Genomic DNA, 16,548 nt, shown 5'->3' on the forward strand with positions numbered 1-16,548 from the left:
TCAATCAACTTTGAGTCAATCAAGATGTTTTTTTTGTTTAGATTCTCGATTTCTATTTAATGGGTAATTGATCTTAGCGGTCTTCTAAAAAAAAAAAGTGACCTTAGTGTGAACAATTAAAATAGTTGATTTGAGTTCTATATATGTATTCAACTATTCGTACATTTTAACAAAACATGGAAAAGTATTCTGAATTCAAGTTCTACTATAGTGGCAAACAAAATATTTAAATTAATATATAATGACATCTTAGTACAATTGAAATGCTTATTTGAGAATGGAAAGCCAAATGGACTAGAGGCTGAAAAACTCTGCTCTCTCCTAGGGTTAGATTTTTTTGAGACTGTGAGAAATTTTTCAACGAGAATGGCCTCTATTGATGCAATGGCAGCATGACTCGCCTCCTCCCTTGCCATTGTGGAAGGGAAATGGCATGTTGACCTGCGTCCATCTAGAGGACTACGACAGCCAGAAGTTTTTATGCTTGGAAAACTCCTAACTGTAAGGGAGTACACATGTCGATCCTTTCTGGGGATGTTTCGGTCAACGTGGAGGATCAATGGTACGCTTCATGTTCCTCCTGCCTTTAGATCCGAGCGGATCATGCGCTTCATTAGCAGGACTGACTTCATGTAATATGACCGATCGGTGTTCAGGACAATAATGCTGCGAATTAGGGTTGAGATAGATTATGCTACGCCGCTGCTGCTAAAGCGTCGTTTCTAGGTAGAGGACGAGGTCCAGTTTCTGGTTAAGTTTAAGTATGACAAGATTTTTGGCATTCTGGCAGCTGTGGTCTTGTTACTCAGGTCAGACTGCCTTATTCCGAGCCTGAGTTTGTGGAGGAGGACGAGGCACAAGTGGGTACAGTGGAGCCGCCTTCTGCCTTAGCGGTGCTTCGTGGAAGACAAGGGACAAACGCTATTGCAGCTAAGGTTATGATGCATGGTCAAACCCTAGTCTTTCAAGCACAAGTCTCCCATTCTATTCTGGAGGCCTTTTTTTAGCAATCTTTCGTGGTTATGCGCTTGGCTAGATGGCAGGTGCAAATCAGAGAACTTAAGGATCCACGACAGGATTTGCCACCAATCACTAGGCTGTGCCGCCCTCTAGAAGGTGATGAGGTAACCATTTCTCCCAAAAAATTATGACTTAGTTTGGCTGTGGGTAAGAAAAACCTAGATGCAGTGACTATGGGCCTCATTGAAGTGCCTGTTGGTGCTACTAATCAACCAAAGAGAAAGCGTGGCCGTCGTGCAGGAAGCCTCAACAAGTTGCCATATGGTACAACAGGTAAGAGTAAAACAGCCAAGAATGATAATGATCAGAACAAGAAGACCACAAGGAACAGCAAGAAGACCAACATGTTGTCGAGGTTGTTAGTTGCTGAAGATGGTGCTAACTCTGACTCTAAGGGAAAGGAGTTGGCTCTGTTAGTTTCTTATATCAGTAGACATTCTGGATGCAAGCCTTGTTTAGGTAGGGTCCAATCTCTATATGCTTTTCTAAGATGTTTCTAGTTGATTTTTGTACCACAATTGAGTGTTGGCAAATTAGACTAGATGATTGATTTTCTTTTAGAAAGCGAGGTTTGTCTTGCTTAGTTAGGTTTGCTTTTAGCGAGCGTCCCTTAGAATTTTAATAAGTTTAGTTATGACTTAGATAGATTTCTGGTTTCTTTCTGACCATTTTGCTTATGTGAGTTCTGTTAGACTCTGGCCTGTTTTTATGGTTTGATTACTAATGAAATCAATTCCTATTAAAAAAAAAATGAAATGCTTATTTGGTACTTTGAGAGTGAGAAGAAAAGAACATCACTTTGGTGATATTGACATTGTGTAAGGATCACTAAGAAAGGAAGAAAATTGTAATGCGTGACAAAAGATTTCTTTTATAAACTTACATAGATTCATAAGCTAATTTGCCCAATCTGCTTTTGGTGGATTGGAATCTCAGATACCTTTTGATCTTTGTAAGTCACACCATATAAGGGAAGGAAGGATGAATCAAGTTGTGGTCTTAAAACATCCACATAATTACTTAAAGTACTCAATCATATCTGGAGTCTTGAAGAACAACATGCATCAAATATATCATTGGTAAATTACTTAAAGTACTCAATCATATCTGGAGTCTTGAAGAACAACATGCATCAAATATATCATTGGTAAAAGCACTGAAAATGGAACTACATCACTCTCAGGCTATATATAGCTAGAGAGTTGGTGCATGAAAAGCAATGGAATAGCAAGAAATTGATGACTTGATGAAACAAGTTTCAGAACAAAGTCGAATCAAAACTGCTGTCCAGTTGGTCAGGAATGAGCTAGGCTTATAGCACGTGAGGAAGTGCAGTTGAATGTTTTCTCAACTTCTTTTCACCTTCCACTACATAAAAGTTCATGGAATTAAACAATTGATTCTTTTAAAAACAGAGGCAAAGTGACAAGCACAATTTTGGGTTACGCTGGGCGTATCGTACGCCTAAAACGGACGTTAACGGAAGGGCAGAATTGTCATTTCTAATCAGCTAGACAACAGACGACGTGTAACAGGTAAAAAAGATTTAACTGTGGCGACCTTCCTCGCACGTGATCCTTGGTACCTCTTTTTGTTGTAACAGGTAAAAAAGATTTATTTGTTGTAACAGGTAAAAAAGATTTAACTGTGGCGACCCAACTCATACCAATCATCAGAGGGATTGAAGAAAGAATGAGAGAGAAAGGAGAGAGAAGAAAGAAACTGAGAGGTGTGAAAGAGAGTAGAGTCAAGAGGTGAGAGGGAGTAAACAGAAGGATGTGAAAGAAAGAGAGACTGAACAGAGGATGCTGGGTGACAATTTTTTTTTCTCTTTTTCGTCGAGAGGTAAGACGTGGAGATTTGAAATAACTAGGGTCCCTAGTTATTTGAAATCATCAAATTTTCAGGTTTGAAATCTCAAGGAGGATTTTGGGAAAATCCAAATGCTTATAAGATAAAGTTACCAAATGGGTTGATTTGGATTTAGGTCACCCAAATCCAAATCCTCAACTCCAATTCACCCTATCCAAACAGCACCTGAGGGAATAGAGCCCCTGGATTTGTATTTAACACCACATTCATGTGGAGAACATTGTGGGAAGCCAGCGAGAAGGAGGTCCCAGGAAAGGGAATAAGTAAGGATGATTTCTTTGCTCTCATATGTGTGGTTTGCAGTGCCACCCACGTCCATGCCTTCCTTGTAAAGCATTCGTACAGCCATGGTTGTGCCCTTGTGGAAAGAAAACCATAACAACAAGATGCTCAGATCGGACTTCTGTTTTGACTTGTGGCAATCATTGCACCTCCTTGATCACTAGTCGCCGACGAAGCACAATTCCAATTGCTCCTTCCTTTATTATTTGAACTTGCTCCTTTCTCATCCACGTCAACCTGGAAATATACCCATAATATAAAAAACCAGATTCTTTGAATAAGAATATATGGATTTAGGACTTAAATGTTGAATCGAAATTGTACGGGTGAACGATTAATATTATGAAATTTTCTGGAGGAGGTCGAAGAAGAAACAGCAGAACTCCTAAGAAGAAACCAGTTTAATGTTTGTTTAAAATAAAACTGAAAAGAAAGTTAACAACTGCACAAAAGGGGTGTGGTGGCCAAAGCACAAAGAGTTGACGGTGGCAGCTCGGGATCGAGATACCTCACTTCCTTTTCTTTCCTTATTTTTTATATTTGTTGTCTTTTTATTTTTGTTTTTTAACTTCTTTTTGTTTCAATATAATTAGTGCTCAAATTTGTTGGTTATCATTTTGGTTTCGTTTTGTCGATATCAGTGACATAAAAAAGAAATGGAAAGAAAAAATTAAAACAAAATTTGAATATAGTAATTGACGTTGACTTGATTGAATTTTATTTATAAATTTAACATTTAAGTAAGTATTTCGAAACATTAACCGCCAAGATCAAATCACTTGAGTTATTTTGCATGGCTAATAGAAGTATATGAGAAATTTTCAGGAAAAGTGCTCTTACAGTATTAATGACAGATTGTCAAATTGTCTTTTAGTGTTTAAGGTTAATAAATGATACCGAGTGGACAGTTGTTGAAACGAAGTCGAAATGAGACAATATTTTAAAAATAAGCATAAAATATATCAACCATTGCATCCAACGGTGGGTTTCCCTAAGGTGTTATGTCTTGATGGGGTTACCCTTAAAAGAATGTAATTAATAATGTTATTAAGGTGTCCTCGATTGACCATAAAGATTGAAATCAAATTATGATGAAATTGATTGATTTTTTTGCATCAAACATAAATTATTTAAATCATTTCATCCAACGGTCGCTCTGGAAAAAAAAAAAAATCTCAATTCCCTCCTCATTGTCGCTTTTGAAAAAGTTCATGTCACTACATAAACAATGTACAAGTTATACAACACTAGTAGACACTAAACACATAGGTATTTCTCACGAAATGTTAACACAAAAGTAAAAATTGACATATTTGATATTATCCATGTAATTATTGCGTATATATAGGTACCATGTAAAAAAATTAACCCGATCGACATTCATTTTCATATTGGTCAAAGGGATCAACTTAATATACGCTTATGCTTTCCTAAGGGCGGCTTAACTACAGAGAGATAAACGTCCCGAATTTTTTACATGGGTTGATATATCTCGTCCCCACAAGGGTGTCAGTACTGACAGATCGAGAAAAGAGGTTGCAAGGTAGTAATTATGAACGTTTTAGTTCGATAGGTATTTTGAGTTTAGGCTTGACCACATGATTTGAGGCAGAAATAATGACGAAAACATGTAAAATTTTTGCCATAGCCATATTTCCCTGCCTTGATCACATCTAATGGTCAAATGTGTCAAATTCTATTTCTTTCACCTTATTCATCTTGGAAGGTATACTTTTCTCTACAACCAATAAACATGTTATACAACACTAGTGGGCATATAAGGACCTTTTGTGATACAAATAATTAAAATTGAAAATCAATATGTTTGACATTACCAATATATTTAACGCATGTTAATAGGTACGGTTTAAAAAAAATTAACCCGGTCGCCCATCGTTTTCATATTGGTCAAAAGAGTCAACCCTATATACGCTTATGCTTCCCTAAGGGGGGCTGAATCACGGGGAGATAAAAGTCCAGAATTTTTTACATGGGTTGATATAGATTGTCCCCACAAGGATGCGAGCGCTGACGGATTGAGAAAATAAATTGTCAAGGAGTGGTTACAAGCATTTTAGTTTGATAAGTATTTAGAGTTTATCGAGGCAGAAACAATGGTGAAAATGTGTAAATTTTTTACCATAACCATATTTCCCCACCTTGATCACATCTAACGGTCGAATTTTCCAAATTCTATTTTCTCCACATCTTTCATTTTGGAATGGATATTTTTATCACAACGAATAAACATGCTAGACAACATTAGTAGGCATATAAAGACTTTTTGTGATACAAATAATTAAAATTGAAAATCGATATGTTTGACATTACCAATATATTTAACGCATGTTAATAGGTACCTTTTTAAAGAAATTAACCCGGTTGCCTATCGTTTTCATATTGGTCAAAGGAGTCAACCCAATATACACTTATGCTTCCCTAAGGGGAGCCGAATCATGGGGAGATAAAAGTCCCAAATTTTTTACATGGATTGATACAGATTGTCCCTACGAGGGTGTGAGCACTGACGGATTGAGAAAATAAATTGCGAGGGAGTGGTTACAAGCATTTTGAGTATGTAGAATTCAATGTTTTTTTTTTTGATCAAGTGAAATATCATTCATTAAAACTGCAATTACAACGTTGCCGCAATTACAGCACCCAAACACGGGTTTATAATTGAGTAAAGCAGCACCGGACTAGCACTGCAATTACAATGTAGAATTCAATGTTTACCACGTGGATTGAGACTTTTTTTTTTTTTGATCGGAAATTAACTTCATTCATTAAAGACTATTGCAAATCACAGCACCCATCAGGGTTTACACCAAATGACTAACACTCAGACTAACAACCCATATCCTCACTCCGACAAAGAGAAAAGGACGCGTCAATGGATCCAACAACCACAATCGAATTAAGCCGCTGCTCGCGCCAATCGGACCAAAATAAGTAGCACTAACTAGAATAGGTACTAACCAATAGAACACTATTGGGCGGGCTATCCCAGGATCACCCTTTCTCCTCAACACAGGCTGATAATGAAAACCCAGCACAAAGACCAGGTAGGACTGGATCCTGACGACGAGCCAGCAACCCAAATCGATCCGATTGCCGGAAACCACGACGACTACCATAACTCTAAAAAGCATGGACTTATTTGAGATCTGACGAGCAGATCCAACAACTAACAAACTAACGACTAACAGCACAACCAGTAAACTAAACAAACGACTAAGCAAAAACCCTAGCCCAAAGGCTCGGCCCAAAAGCCACTCCCCACAAGGATCCGACGCCGCAATCCACCAAGGTCGAGTCCAGTGCCCGCGCACTCCGCCGTCCCGCCCCTCTGCACTGCCCCGCCGCCACAGCGAATCCCACCACCACAACGTCGTCGCACCACAAAGCGGGCCACCCCAGTACCTGGACGCCAACAGAAGCAGAAACCCCAGAGAGATCAGATCCCCTCCAGCCTTCGCCAAGCCTTCAACCTCAGCCCCGCCATCGCCAAGCCACCATCCTCTGCCGTGACACCAGAATCAGCCGGTAAATTGCACCACGTCGAGCCACCTTGACCCCCGAACCAAGAAGAAAGAAGACCGATCGGTCTTCTCTGTTCGAGATCCAGCCGCCATCCATCCCTAGGCCAAGCCTCCGGCATAAAACTGCATCGATCATCCTCTCCCGGACCGGAACGCTACGGCAAGAGCGCCGGCGGCGTTCGGCCGGGAGAGGCACCACTCGTACTCCCTCTGTTTTTTCGCCGCGCGTGAGGCGCGTTCCTTACAATGATGAACAATGCGTGAGGCTACGAAATTAGAAACGTGGATTGAGACTTAAACTATGTCGAAAACATGTAAATTTTAATTTAATGTGCTCGAAAATATTTTTTTAAATTTTTTTAAAGGTGAAATATTAAAATTTTGGACTTGATGATGATGTAGACGATGTTACAAGTCTGTGATAATTTTTGCGGAATTTTTCGGAGACCAAAACTATTTATTAAGATTTTCGGAAGTTTCAAATTTATAAAAATAACTAAATGGAAAAGAATCTTAAAATGGTGGGATCTGAGTCGTCCATCTCTCCACCGCTTCATCATAGCCGTATAAATTCAGTTAATTGGAGCACTACATAAGTGAGAATGAAGAACCCAGAAGCGCTTCTCACAATCCGACCCGGAAGTTTTTCCCACTTCCGGCAACTTCCAAGGTCTTGCAGATGTCAAATGGTTCAGATTGGCGGTGCAAAGAAGACCTTGACACCGGTGCAACCAACCGTCGACTGGAGGAGAAGATTCGGAGTTCGAAAGCTTCGAATTTTTCCGGCGCATGTTCTGCAAATTCCGGCGGTTCCGGCGGAAATCGATGCTGTATTAGGTATGAAAAACGATCATCTCGTCATGCTCTACGTCTTTCAATAATTGATTTTGCAAATTTGGTTAAGTTTGGCAGAATGGGTATTTGGAGTGGTTTCGGCCACCGCCGAAATTCCTTTTCACGGCGGCTATCTTGGCTGCCCTTGGTTGAATTCCGACCCTAGTTCATATTTAAAAATGGTTGGAGCTATGTGTCGATCGGTTGTTGAGGCTGAGAATGGTGATAGGGAAGTTTCCAATTATCTTGATCTGTTATGGTTTCAGGCTGATAAGCCGGAGGAATCTGTTAAATTTATGGTGAGGAGTTAAAAAGCATCTGTTATGGTTATGGTGATAGAGCTGAAGGAAGCTGATAAATTTATGCTGAGGTCTTCTGTCTTCAACCAACCAGGACTTGTATTTCAAGCCGCTCTCTTCCTTCTCCATTTCTACCTGGTTTCAGATTCGATTTGCAGCAAAATATCTGGGCTACAGTTGTTAATCTGATAACAGTCGTTATCTGGAAAATTACATCACTGCCCTTCTCCTTCAAAACCCACTCTCTGCTCCGTCATCATCGATCACATGGCATGCCATTTTGTAAAATACCTGGCCATTTCGGGTCAATTTATTGTTTCAGCTGGTACAAGCCTGCCTGTCAATCTTCTAGACCAAGTTGAGCCGCCCCAAGAATCTTTATTGTTTCAGTATCAGACTTTGTTTTTCCTACTAGCATTATATATATGCAGTACTCGATGTTTGCATATAAACAAATATATACAGACGTGTAGATATAGCGTGTAAGATCGGCCGGAATAATGGGCACAACCGTGGAGGATGTGGTGATAGTGGGAGGAGGGATAGCCGGGCTGGCGACGGCGGTGGCGCTAAAGAGGGCTGGAATAGAAGCGTTGGTGTTGGAGAGATCGGAAGGGCTGCGAGCCACCGGTGCAGCCTTGACTCTATTCCCAAACGCCTGGGTCGCTCTTGATGCCTTGGGGGTTTCTCATAAGCTTGCTTCATATACCTCCTCTCTCAAGTAAGTAAAAATGCTCTTATATATTTAACTCGTAAAAATTGTGGGTAATAAGATCAGTTGGTTTGCTTATGTTACTACAGCATTTTATTTTATTGTTATTTTTGCGTTTTGTAATGGTTTTTTTTTAAATAGAAAATTAAGCAGAAAGAAAGAAAGAAAGAAAGACATGTAGAGCTTGTAGACTATAATTTTGAACAGAGGAATTACTGATTTATTTTACGTGGTTGTCAATAGTTTTCTACATGTTGACTAAAGTCTATATATTCCTTTCCTACTAATATGAATTGTAACGTGTATGTTGGGTCATTTCTCTGAAACATGCATGTGTTCATGTGTAGCTGTATTCCACCATTTTTATATGTATTTATATTTGGAGCTTATAATTTATCAGGGGATATGTAACTGATGTTGATACTGGAGAAGTTCAAGAAATCTCTTTCACCAAAGCCAATGGGTAACATTGTTAAACAAAGATCTTATTATTATTGTGTTTTCAGCATCGGGATATAAATTCACACACTATATTAATTTGAATGTTGAATGTCATCCTCGATCATCATGAAAATATTCAGTGATGCAATTGGACCGAGATCAGTACACCGTAAAGCCTTGCTCGAGGCTTTGGCAGATGAATTACCGGTTCATTCAATCCGTTTCTCTTCCAAGATCTCTGCTATCGAAACCCAACAACCTGAAGGTTCATCCATTGCCATTGTTCACATGGAAAATGGAACTGTCATTAAAGCAAAGGTAAAGTTAGTTGGACTCATACAGAATCTGTAATGAAATCTTGAGTAATTCATAGAATGGAGTAATGGTCTATAGCTTGTCTGTTCCTTTTCTTCAATTATAGGTTCTCATAGGTTGTGACGGGGTTCACTCAGTTGTGTCACGCTGGTTAGGACTCTCTGAACCAGTCCTTTCAGGTCGATCAGCTGTTCGTGGCTTAGCTGTGTATCCTCAAGGCCATGGACTCGAGAAGAACGTGCAACAGTATGTAGGATCAGGTAGAAGGGCTGGCTTCGTTCCCCTCACCGACAAAGAGATCTACTGGTTCTTCAGTTGCACATCTCCGGCTAAAGGTGCAAAACCTTAAACTGTGTAACAAAGTATTTGTATATATATAACTGACTGTAACGTGTAAAACAATAAGGGTCTTCCACCCAATTGCCAAATGGTTTTGGGTTGGATGTTCTGATCTAACATACATATGAGAGTACATATATCACAGGTGTGGAAGATGGCTTCTCCGCCAATTGTCAATTGGTTTTGGTTGGACACATGCATTGTTTCTTAAATTAGGGTAACTTTGTGTTAATTTTATGCTACATTTTGATTGGTTGCAGGGACCTTCCTGGCAGAATATCCGGAAGATATACAAAAAGAAGTACTTGAGAATCATGCCAAGGACCTCCCACCTATATTCTCAGATGTTGTGCAGCATTCAGATCTTTCGACATTAACATGGGCTCCGCTGAAGTTTAGGTATCCCTGGAACGTAGTGTTTGGCAACTTAAGCAAGCAAAACATCACGGTGGCCGGCGATGCCATGCACCCCATGACACCTGACCTAGCACAGGGGGGTTGCTCATCATTAGAAGATGCAGTGATCTTAGGCAGGCATATTGGGACATCCTTTGTAAAAAATGGACAAGTACTTGTGCAGAAAGAGATGAGTGAAGTATTGGGCAAATATGTGGAAGAAAGAAGGTGGCGCGTCGCCTTGTTGATCACTGGATCATATATATCAGGATGGATGCAGCAGGCAGGCTCTGGATGGGGTATGAAATTCTTGAGAGACGCCATATTTTACAAGTTCCTTTTCCCTAAGATGGTTAGATATGTATACTATGACAGTGGAAAACTCGACTTCTAGTACGCATTTCATCCGGAATAAGGAGGCAAAAAAAAGGTTGATGATTCTTCTACAGAACGCTGATCTAGAGTGCAGGCTATAGAATAAATAAGTTGTACGTACCAAGTACATCTGATTAGGGAGACCCAAGGAGTTGCAATGTAGTAATGTACGCTAGGGAATGAATTTTGTCTTTTTATCTTTGAATTTCTGTTAATGTTCGGTTTTTTTCCTTCTCTGTTAAATGTAATTTGTAAGGTCTAATTTTCAAAAATAAAATAAATAATAATAATAATTTGTAAGGTCTAGGTTTTTTATCTTTTAGGTCTAGTTTAGATCTTGAAGTGATTTTTTTTTTACACTGTGACCCGCACCAATCGGGCAGTCAAAAAAAGACACTGCTAAATGCAATACCACTCCATCTATTGAGTGAAGCTCAGGAGGAGTAAACTAATGAGAAACTGACAATAAAATTTTTCAACATAATCCATCAGAAGACTCGTTTACTACCTCAGATCAATAATCTCTGCAGTTCCTCGCGAGTATTGATCCCAATAACAATAAGAGATTAGTACCAAAATGGAGAGCGTCCTAGATCCCAAATTTTTATAGAAAATCCACCGGGATCCCAAATCTGGAACCAAGAGTTGGTAAGCCCAATTGCTACTGCTCTAAAACACCCAACAAGGCCCAAACTCAAATCTGGAAAACAAACAAGTGCCCAAGCCTAATGAGGAGTTCCCCTAGCAGCCAAATCAACAAACTATCTGACCTTGCCGTCGTCAATGCACCAAAGTGACACCACGCCTCCAGCTTGCCGGCGACGAGGGTGCGAACCAGTCAACCTAACTAAGCCAACGTCGATGCCTCGGAAATCGGACCACCAATACGGCAATCCAGCAACCACCCATCTACGTCTCTCCATCACCACTGCATATGGGCTTTGCAACCAGACCAACAGTGGACTCCGATCAGTAAGAAGATGGCCATGTCGGGATTGCTGCCATCCGACAAGAAAAGACTCGAACAGAGTCTGACCTAACCCAGACAAACACCAAGTCCCCAAACCCCGCCTCTATGATCCAATCGGATCTGCCAATGCCTCTGATGCCTCACCTTCACCTTTGAGCCTCACCCGCTTTGGCCTAGATGATCCACCACAAAATGACGCTCCTAATGGGGCTGCACAAGAAGAATAGCCGGTAGGAAACATGCCACCACGCTTGCCAGCCATGATGATGCAAATAATATCTATGATAGAGAAGACCCGGCAATAGCCAGACAGGATTTGGACGAATCCAAGGAAGACGCCGTAGGTGTACTCCATTCAGGACGGATAAAGGTATAGAGAGGCCAAGCCCGAGGGCGGCGCTCTCCCAACCTTAGCAGAGCTCTGCTAGGTTTCATAGATACAGAAAATATACCTTACGTATTGGTAGTTAGTCAAGATGATCACTATACCTAGTCGAAGTGAAATTCTTGGCAAAAGCTATTCCGTAGCTATGTTGGATAGGGAACTGAATAACTGACAGCAAGGAGGTAATAGGTTCAAATATCATTAGCATTACAGATTGGATTGGAATGGGATACAGAATAGGATTGGATTGAAATCAGATTAGATTGGATAAGGACTCCGTAACCTTACACTTCGTTTGTTAGAGTGGATTTTGAATTGGAATGGAATACTTCCTTTTCCTGAAAACCAAAGCAAAAAAAAAAAAAAAAAAAAAAACCACTGAAAAGAGAAAAAGCGTGAGAGATTGAGAGAGAGCTCAGAAGAATTGGGATTGTTTGGGGTTTACAATTCCATTAATGAAAAGATCAATTGAATTGCAGTTGAGGGAGGCTGGATATGAAGAACATGCAAAGGGAGGAAGAACACAGATGTAATGGAGGTCGGAGATGGCCGAATATTGCCTGGAGATTGCCGGATTTTAGCCGACGAGTTCTTGACTTCTTGCCGGAAACAAAAATAGCAGAGGTCGAATTCACCATCTGCATATTGGAGGAGACGCATCAGATATTGGAGAAATCAGTGGAGAACTACCAGAAAGAAGTAAATTGAAGAAAAAGAAGAGGAGGAACATGATGAGAACTGGAGGAGTTGGAGGCAGATGTTCAGTTCTGTCGTGGTTGGAAACCAAGATGTAAAACTTGAGGCGTCCTAGTCAGATAAATTATATCTTACCTTTCTAACAAGATTGATTATCCATACCTGACAGGAATTGAGAAATCCACCTGAAAACTATCTGGGCTTCCAAATTACGGCCGCGTTTGGGAGAGCAGATAAGATTGGATTAGACTAGACTAGATTGGATAGGAGATTAACCAATCTTGCGTTTGTGTAACAGGATTGGGAACTGAATAACTAAAATATTTATAAAAAAAAAATAATAATAAATAAAATATTGTTGAAGGATATCGACATAATGTGTGCCTCTACAAACTAGGGTTTGTTGTAGAGTTGTAATAGGAGTAGTTATAGATTCCCTAATTATGTTTGGACTCTATTACCTTTACGGTACTTTGTAATTCCCTATATATAGGGCTCCTATTATCAATAATACACACAACTATTTCTACACAATTCTATTATCCTACAACACGTTATCAGCACGAGTTCTAACCCTAGCTTCAGAAAAAGAAAAGAAAAAAACCTAGAACTTCCTCTCTGCCGCCAACCCAAAACAAAACAAAAAAAAAAAATCTCCATTCCGGCCTGCCTCAGCCTCACCTCATCTCATCTCACCTCACCGGCCGAACCTGCAAACCCAGCAGCCCAGCCCGGCCGGCCTCCTCCCCAGCGCCCCCGCGCCCAGACGCCTGCGGCTCAGCACACCAGCCTCACCCCAGCAGCCCACTGCAGCCCCTGCTGCCTGCACTGCTTCCTGCGCGCTGCTGCCTCCCTGCCAGCACACCACAGCCTCCCTGCCACTGCGCTGCTCCTGCTGCACGTCCCTGCCAGCCTACCGCGACCCCGCAGCCCGCTCAGCAGCCCTGCAGTACGCTGCGACCCCGAGCACCGCTAAGCAGCCCCGCAACCCCGAGCACCAGTACGCTGCTTCCCTGCACCCATACCACCAGCGAACTGCAGCAGCGACCCACTAGCAGCACCGCCTCCGATTTGCACCACCAGCAGCAGCCCAGTCCGCCTGCAGCCTAGGAGGAAGAAGAACGAACGAAAGAAAGAAGAAGAAGACCGAAAAAAAAAAATAATAAAAAAAAGAGAAGGGCTGGGCCCGAAAAAAAAAAAAGAAAAAAAGGGAAAGGGTTGGGCCCGGAAAGAAAAAAAAAAGGAGAAAGAAGAAAAAAAAAAAGGGGAAGGGAGAAGGGCAGCCCACCAACTGCCATTTCCGACCAGATTCCAGCGATCTTATTTTAGCTACACGCCTGCATCAACACGCGCGTGTCTTCAAGCCAAGAACAATCACGTAAGTTTTTATAATTAAGGTTGCTGCTTTCTTGTATTTAAATTCCTTTTATTTTCTGCAAATATTGGAATATATGTTGCCAAATGAGTTTGATATTTAACAAAGCGGAATTGTGGGGATTCACGCTTAACGAACTAAGAGTGTTCATAATTAAACGAACTAAGAGTGTTCGTGTGAACTAAGAGCGTTCACAATGCTTGGACTAAGAGCGTCCGTAAGCATCAAATTGTGACCATATTAAAACATCATTGTTTGGTCTAATCCAAAAGAGATTCTTGGAAATTGATTTCTTGGTAGCATAGCTCGGAAATCTTATTATTTAGTTTTCGTGGAAGTTTAGCTCCGAAACTAATATATTTTCTCTTCTTATTTTCAGGATGTCGAATGAACCTAGACTCGACTTTCCCATGCTTGACTCAACAGGCTCAGATTACCACAGTTGGGTAACCGATGTTGAGAACCATCTCACTTCAAAGGGAATATTACCCATAATCCAGGCACCTAACCCGGATCTTGTGTTCATCAGAACATCTGCAAAGAATGCTCAAGCAGTTATCTTGATGCGACGTCATATGGACAAAGCACTCAGATTGGAGTATATGTCGATCAAGGATGCAAGAGAGCTATGGGTAGCGCTAGAAGAGCGTTTTGGCAATGTCCAAGATTCCCTCCTCCCTGACTTGAAAGTTCAATGGAACAATCTGCGCTTTGCTGACTTCAAGTCTGTTGCTGAATATAATTCAGAGGCTCTTCGCTTACAATCCATGTTGCGATTCTGTGGACAACCTGTCACAGAGCAAGAGCTAATTGAGAAAACTCTCTCCACCTTCCCCGTCTCAGCCATTGTGGTATCAAAGCAATACCGTACTGAGGTTAATGCTGGACGGATCACGAGGTTTCATCAGCTTATCAATATCATATCTGTAGCTGAGAAACATGATAACATACTCGTGAGAAATTATAATTCAAGGCCCATTGGAACTAAGAGCGTTCATGAGGCGAATTATAATGCACCCAAAAGAGGGCGCAAGGAGCGAAACCCTAATGAGGGACATGAAGGACGTATGGGTCCATATAACCGCCCTAATAAGGAAGGAAACCGCAAGTTTGGTGCGGATACACGTGGTGGCAATGTCACACGTGGGGGAGATGGTCGTGGTCGTGGTCATGGTGGTTGCGCCATGGCTCGTGGTGGAGGTACCATGGGTCGTGGTGGTGGCACCAACCCTCCTAGGGAACGCCCACAACGTGCACAACGTGCACCTCAATTAAAGGGAGGCAACCGCAATGATGAGTGTCATCGATGTGGATCAATTGAGCATTGGTTCAAGCAATGCAAGGCAAGTGAGGAACTAGCTGCAAGATACAGGGTATATAGGGACCTGAGAGAGCAAGAAGTGTACCTTGCAGAAGAAGAAGAAGATGGTGGAGATGTCAATCTCACCATAGAGGACTTCAAAGCTGAAGATGAAGTGCACATGGATGCAACAGACTTTGATTAGATTAGTCCTTTTTATTTTTCCAAGAACTTTTGTAATGGCAATTTGCCTTAGTCAATAAATGACAATTGTATTAACTCTTTCTTATGTGGCGGACCCAATAAAATGTGATGTCTAGGAAAGTCATTGAGATTATTGGTACTTAAGAGAGCCTCGCTCCACCAACATCTCTCTCTACTTCCCTGGTCATATTTGATTGGAGTTACCAAACGGATAGAGTGACTACAATGTGTCTTACTTTGATTTTATTTTGGATTAGACTTTGGAAACTTTGATGTAATCATTGGCTATTAATAAAGTGTCAATTCTTTTACTTAATGTCTTGGACATACATCAATTCGAACTTTATTATATAAGAGCCAATGTTTTTCATGTGGAAACACATTATGAGAATGGACAGAGTTCCTTTGCATCACCTCTAATGACTACGAACGTAAACGAGTATTAGAGAAACTTATGTGTCGCTCTAGTGGGTTGTATGCAACCACTATTTGAGTTATTGAATCCAACTATGTCATGAGAGACGACTTATGGGATTTTGGCACATATAGGCTTTGACATGATGATCCGTGTATTAAAGACTTTACACAGACATCCATTTTCAGAACGAAGAAAAGTAAGAACCAAGAATTGGTTCGAGGAGCTGCACATGCGCCTCATGGCGTCATGATTGTGCAAAGACAGGCCATACATGGCCAGTGCCGCCTACCCCCTGCGGCAAATACATGGCATTGACGCCATAAACTCCTCTCTCTACTTCTCAAGTCTATTGTGACATTATGGCTTAACCAAAACCTTCATTGGTTGATTATAAAGCCCATGTTTCGTTCTGTAAAGCCTGTTATTTAGGATTGAGACCATCCTATGCAAAGGAGATTGAGGAAATAATTCCATTCTTACAAAGAATCCAAGGGAATTCTATGGATTTGATCAACCAACTTGCGGACCATATAGATGTTTTATGGTGTTGGTTGATACGCAAACACGCTGGTCACGTGTTGTGCCATTATCCACTCGTAATGCTGCTTATACTACACTCCTAGCACATAACATATGGCTACGGGCTCACTACCCAGATCATCCCATTCAGTCAATTTGACCTGATAATGTTAGAGAGTTTACATCGACAGTTTTCGATGACTATTGCATATCATTGGGTATTGATATCAAGTATCATATTCCCATGTACACAC

The 16,548-nt window shown here is 41.0% G+C and overlaps 2 protein-coding genes across 3 annotated transcripts; both read left to right on the top strand.

Annotated features, from left to right (window-relative positions):
- The first annotated feature begins 7,335 nt into the window (after positions 1-7,335).
- Positions 7,336-12,834, top strand: LOC133724504 (monooxygenase 2-like). 2 transcript variants are annotated; one of them, XM_062151256.1, is made up of 6 exons: positions 7,336-7,553; positions 7,817-8,570; positions 8,962-9,024; positions 9,143-9,320; positions 9,424-9,652; positions 9,917-12,834. In XM_062151256.1, exons 2-6 carry the CDS (start codon positions 8,350-8,352, stop codon positions 10,444-10,446), a joined length of 1,221 nt encoding a protein of 406 aa, XP_062007240.1. In that variant the 5' UTR covers positions 7,336-7,553; positions 7,817-8,349; the 3' UTR covers positions 10,447-12,834. The 2 variants fall into 2 exon arrangements, with proteins under 2 accessions (XP_062007240.1, XP_062007241.1); XM_062151257.1 differs by having other exon boundaries at positions 8,315-8,570.
- On the top strand, positions 12,827-15,668 carry LOC133724506 (uncharacterized). Its single transcript, XM_062151258.1, has 2 exons — positions 12,827-13,856; positions 14,233-15,668. Exon 2 carries the CDS (start codon positions 14,234-14,236, stop codon positions 15,356-15,358), a length of 1,125 nt encoding a protein of 374 aa, XP_062007242.1. The 5' UTR covers positions 12,827-13,856; position 14,233; the 3' UTR covers positions 15,359-15,668.
- The last annotated feature ends 880 nt before the right edge of the window (positions 15,669-16,548 follow it).

The sequence above is a fragment of the Rosa rugosa genome, chromosome 1 (genome assembly GCF_958449725.1).
Source record: "Rosa rugosa chromosome 1, drRosRugo1.1, whole genome shotgun sequence".
NCBI lineage: Eukaryota > Viridiplantae > Streptophyta > Magnoliopsida > Rosales > Rosaceae > Rosa > Rosa rugosa.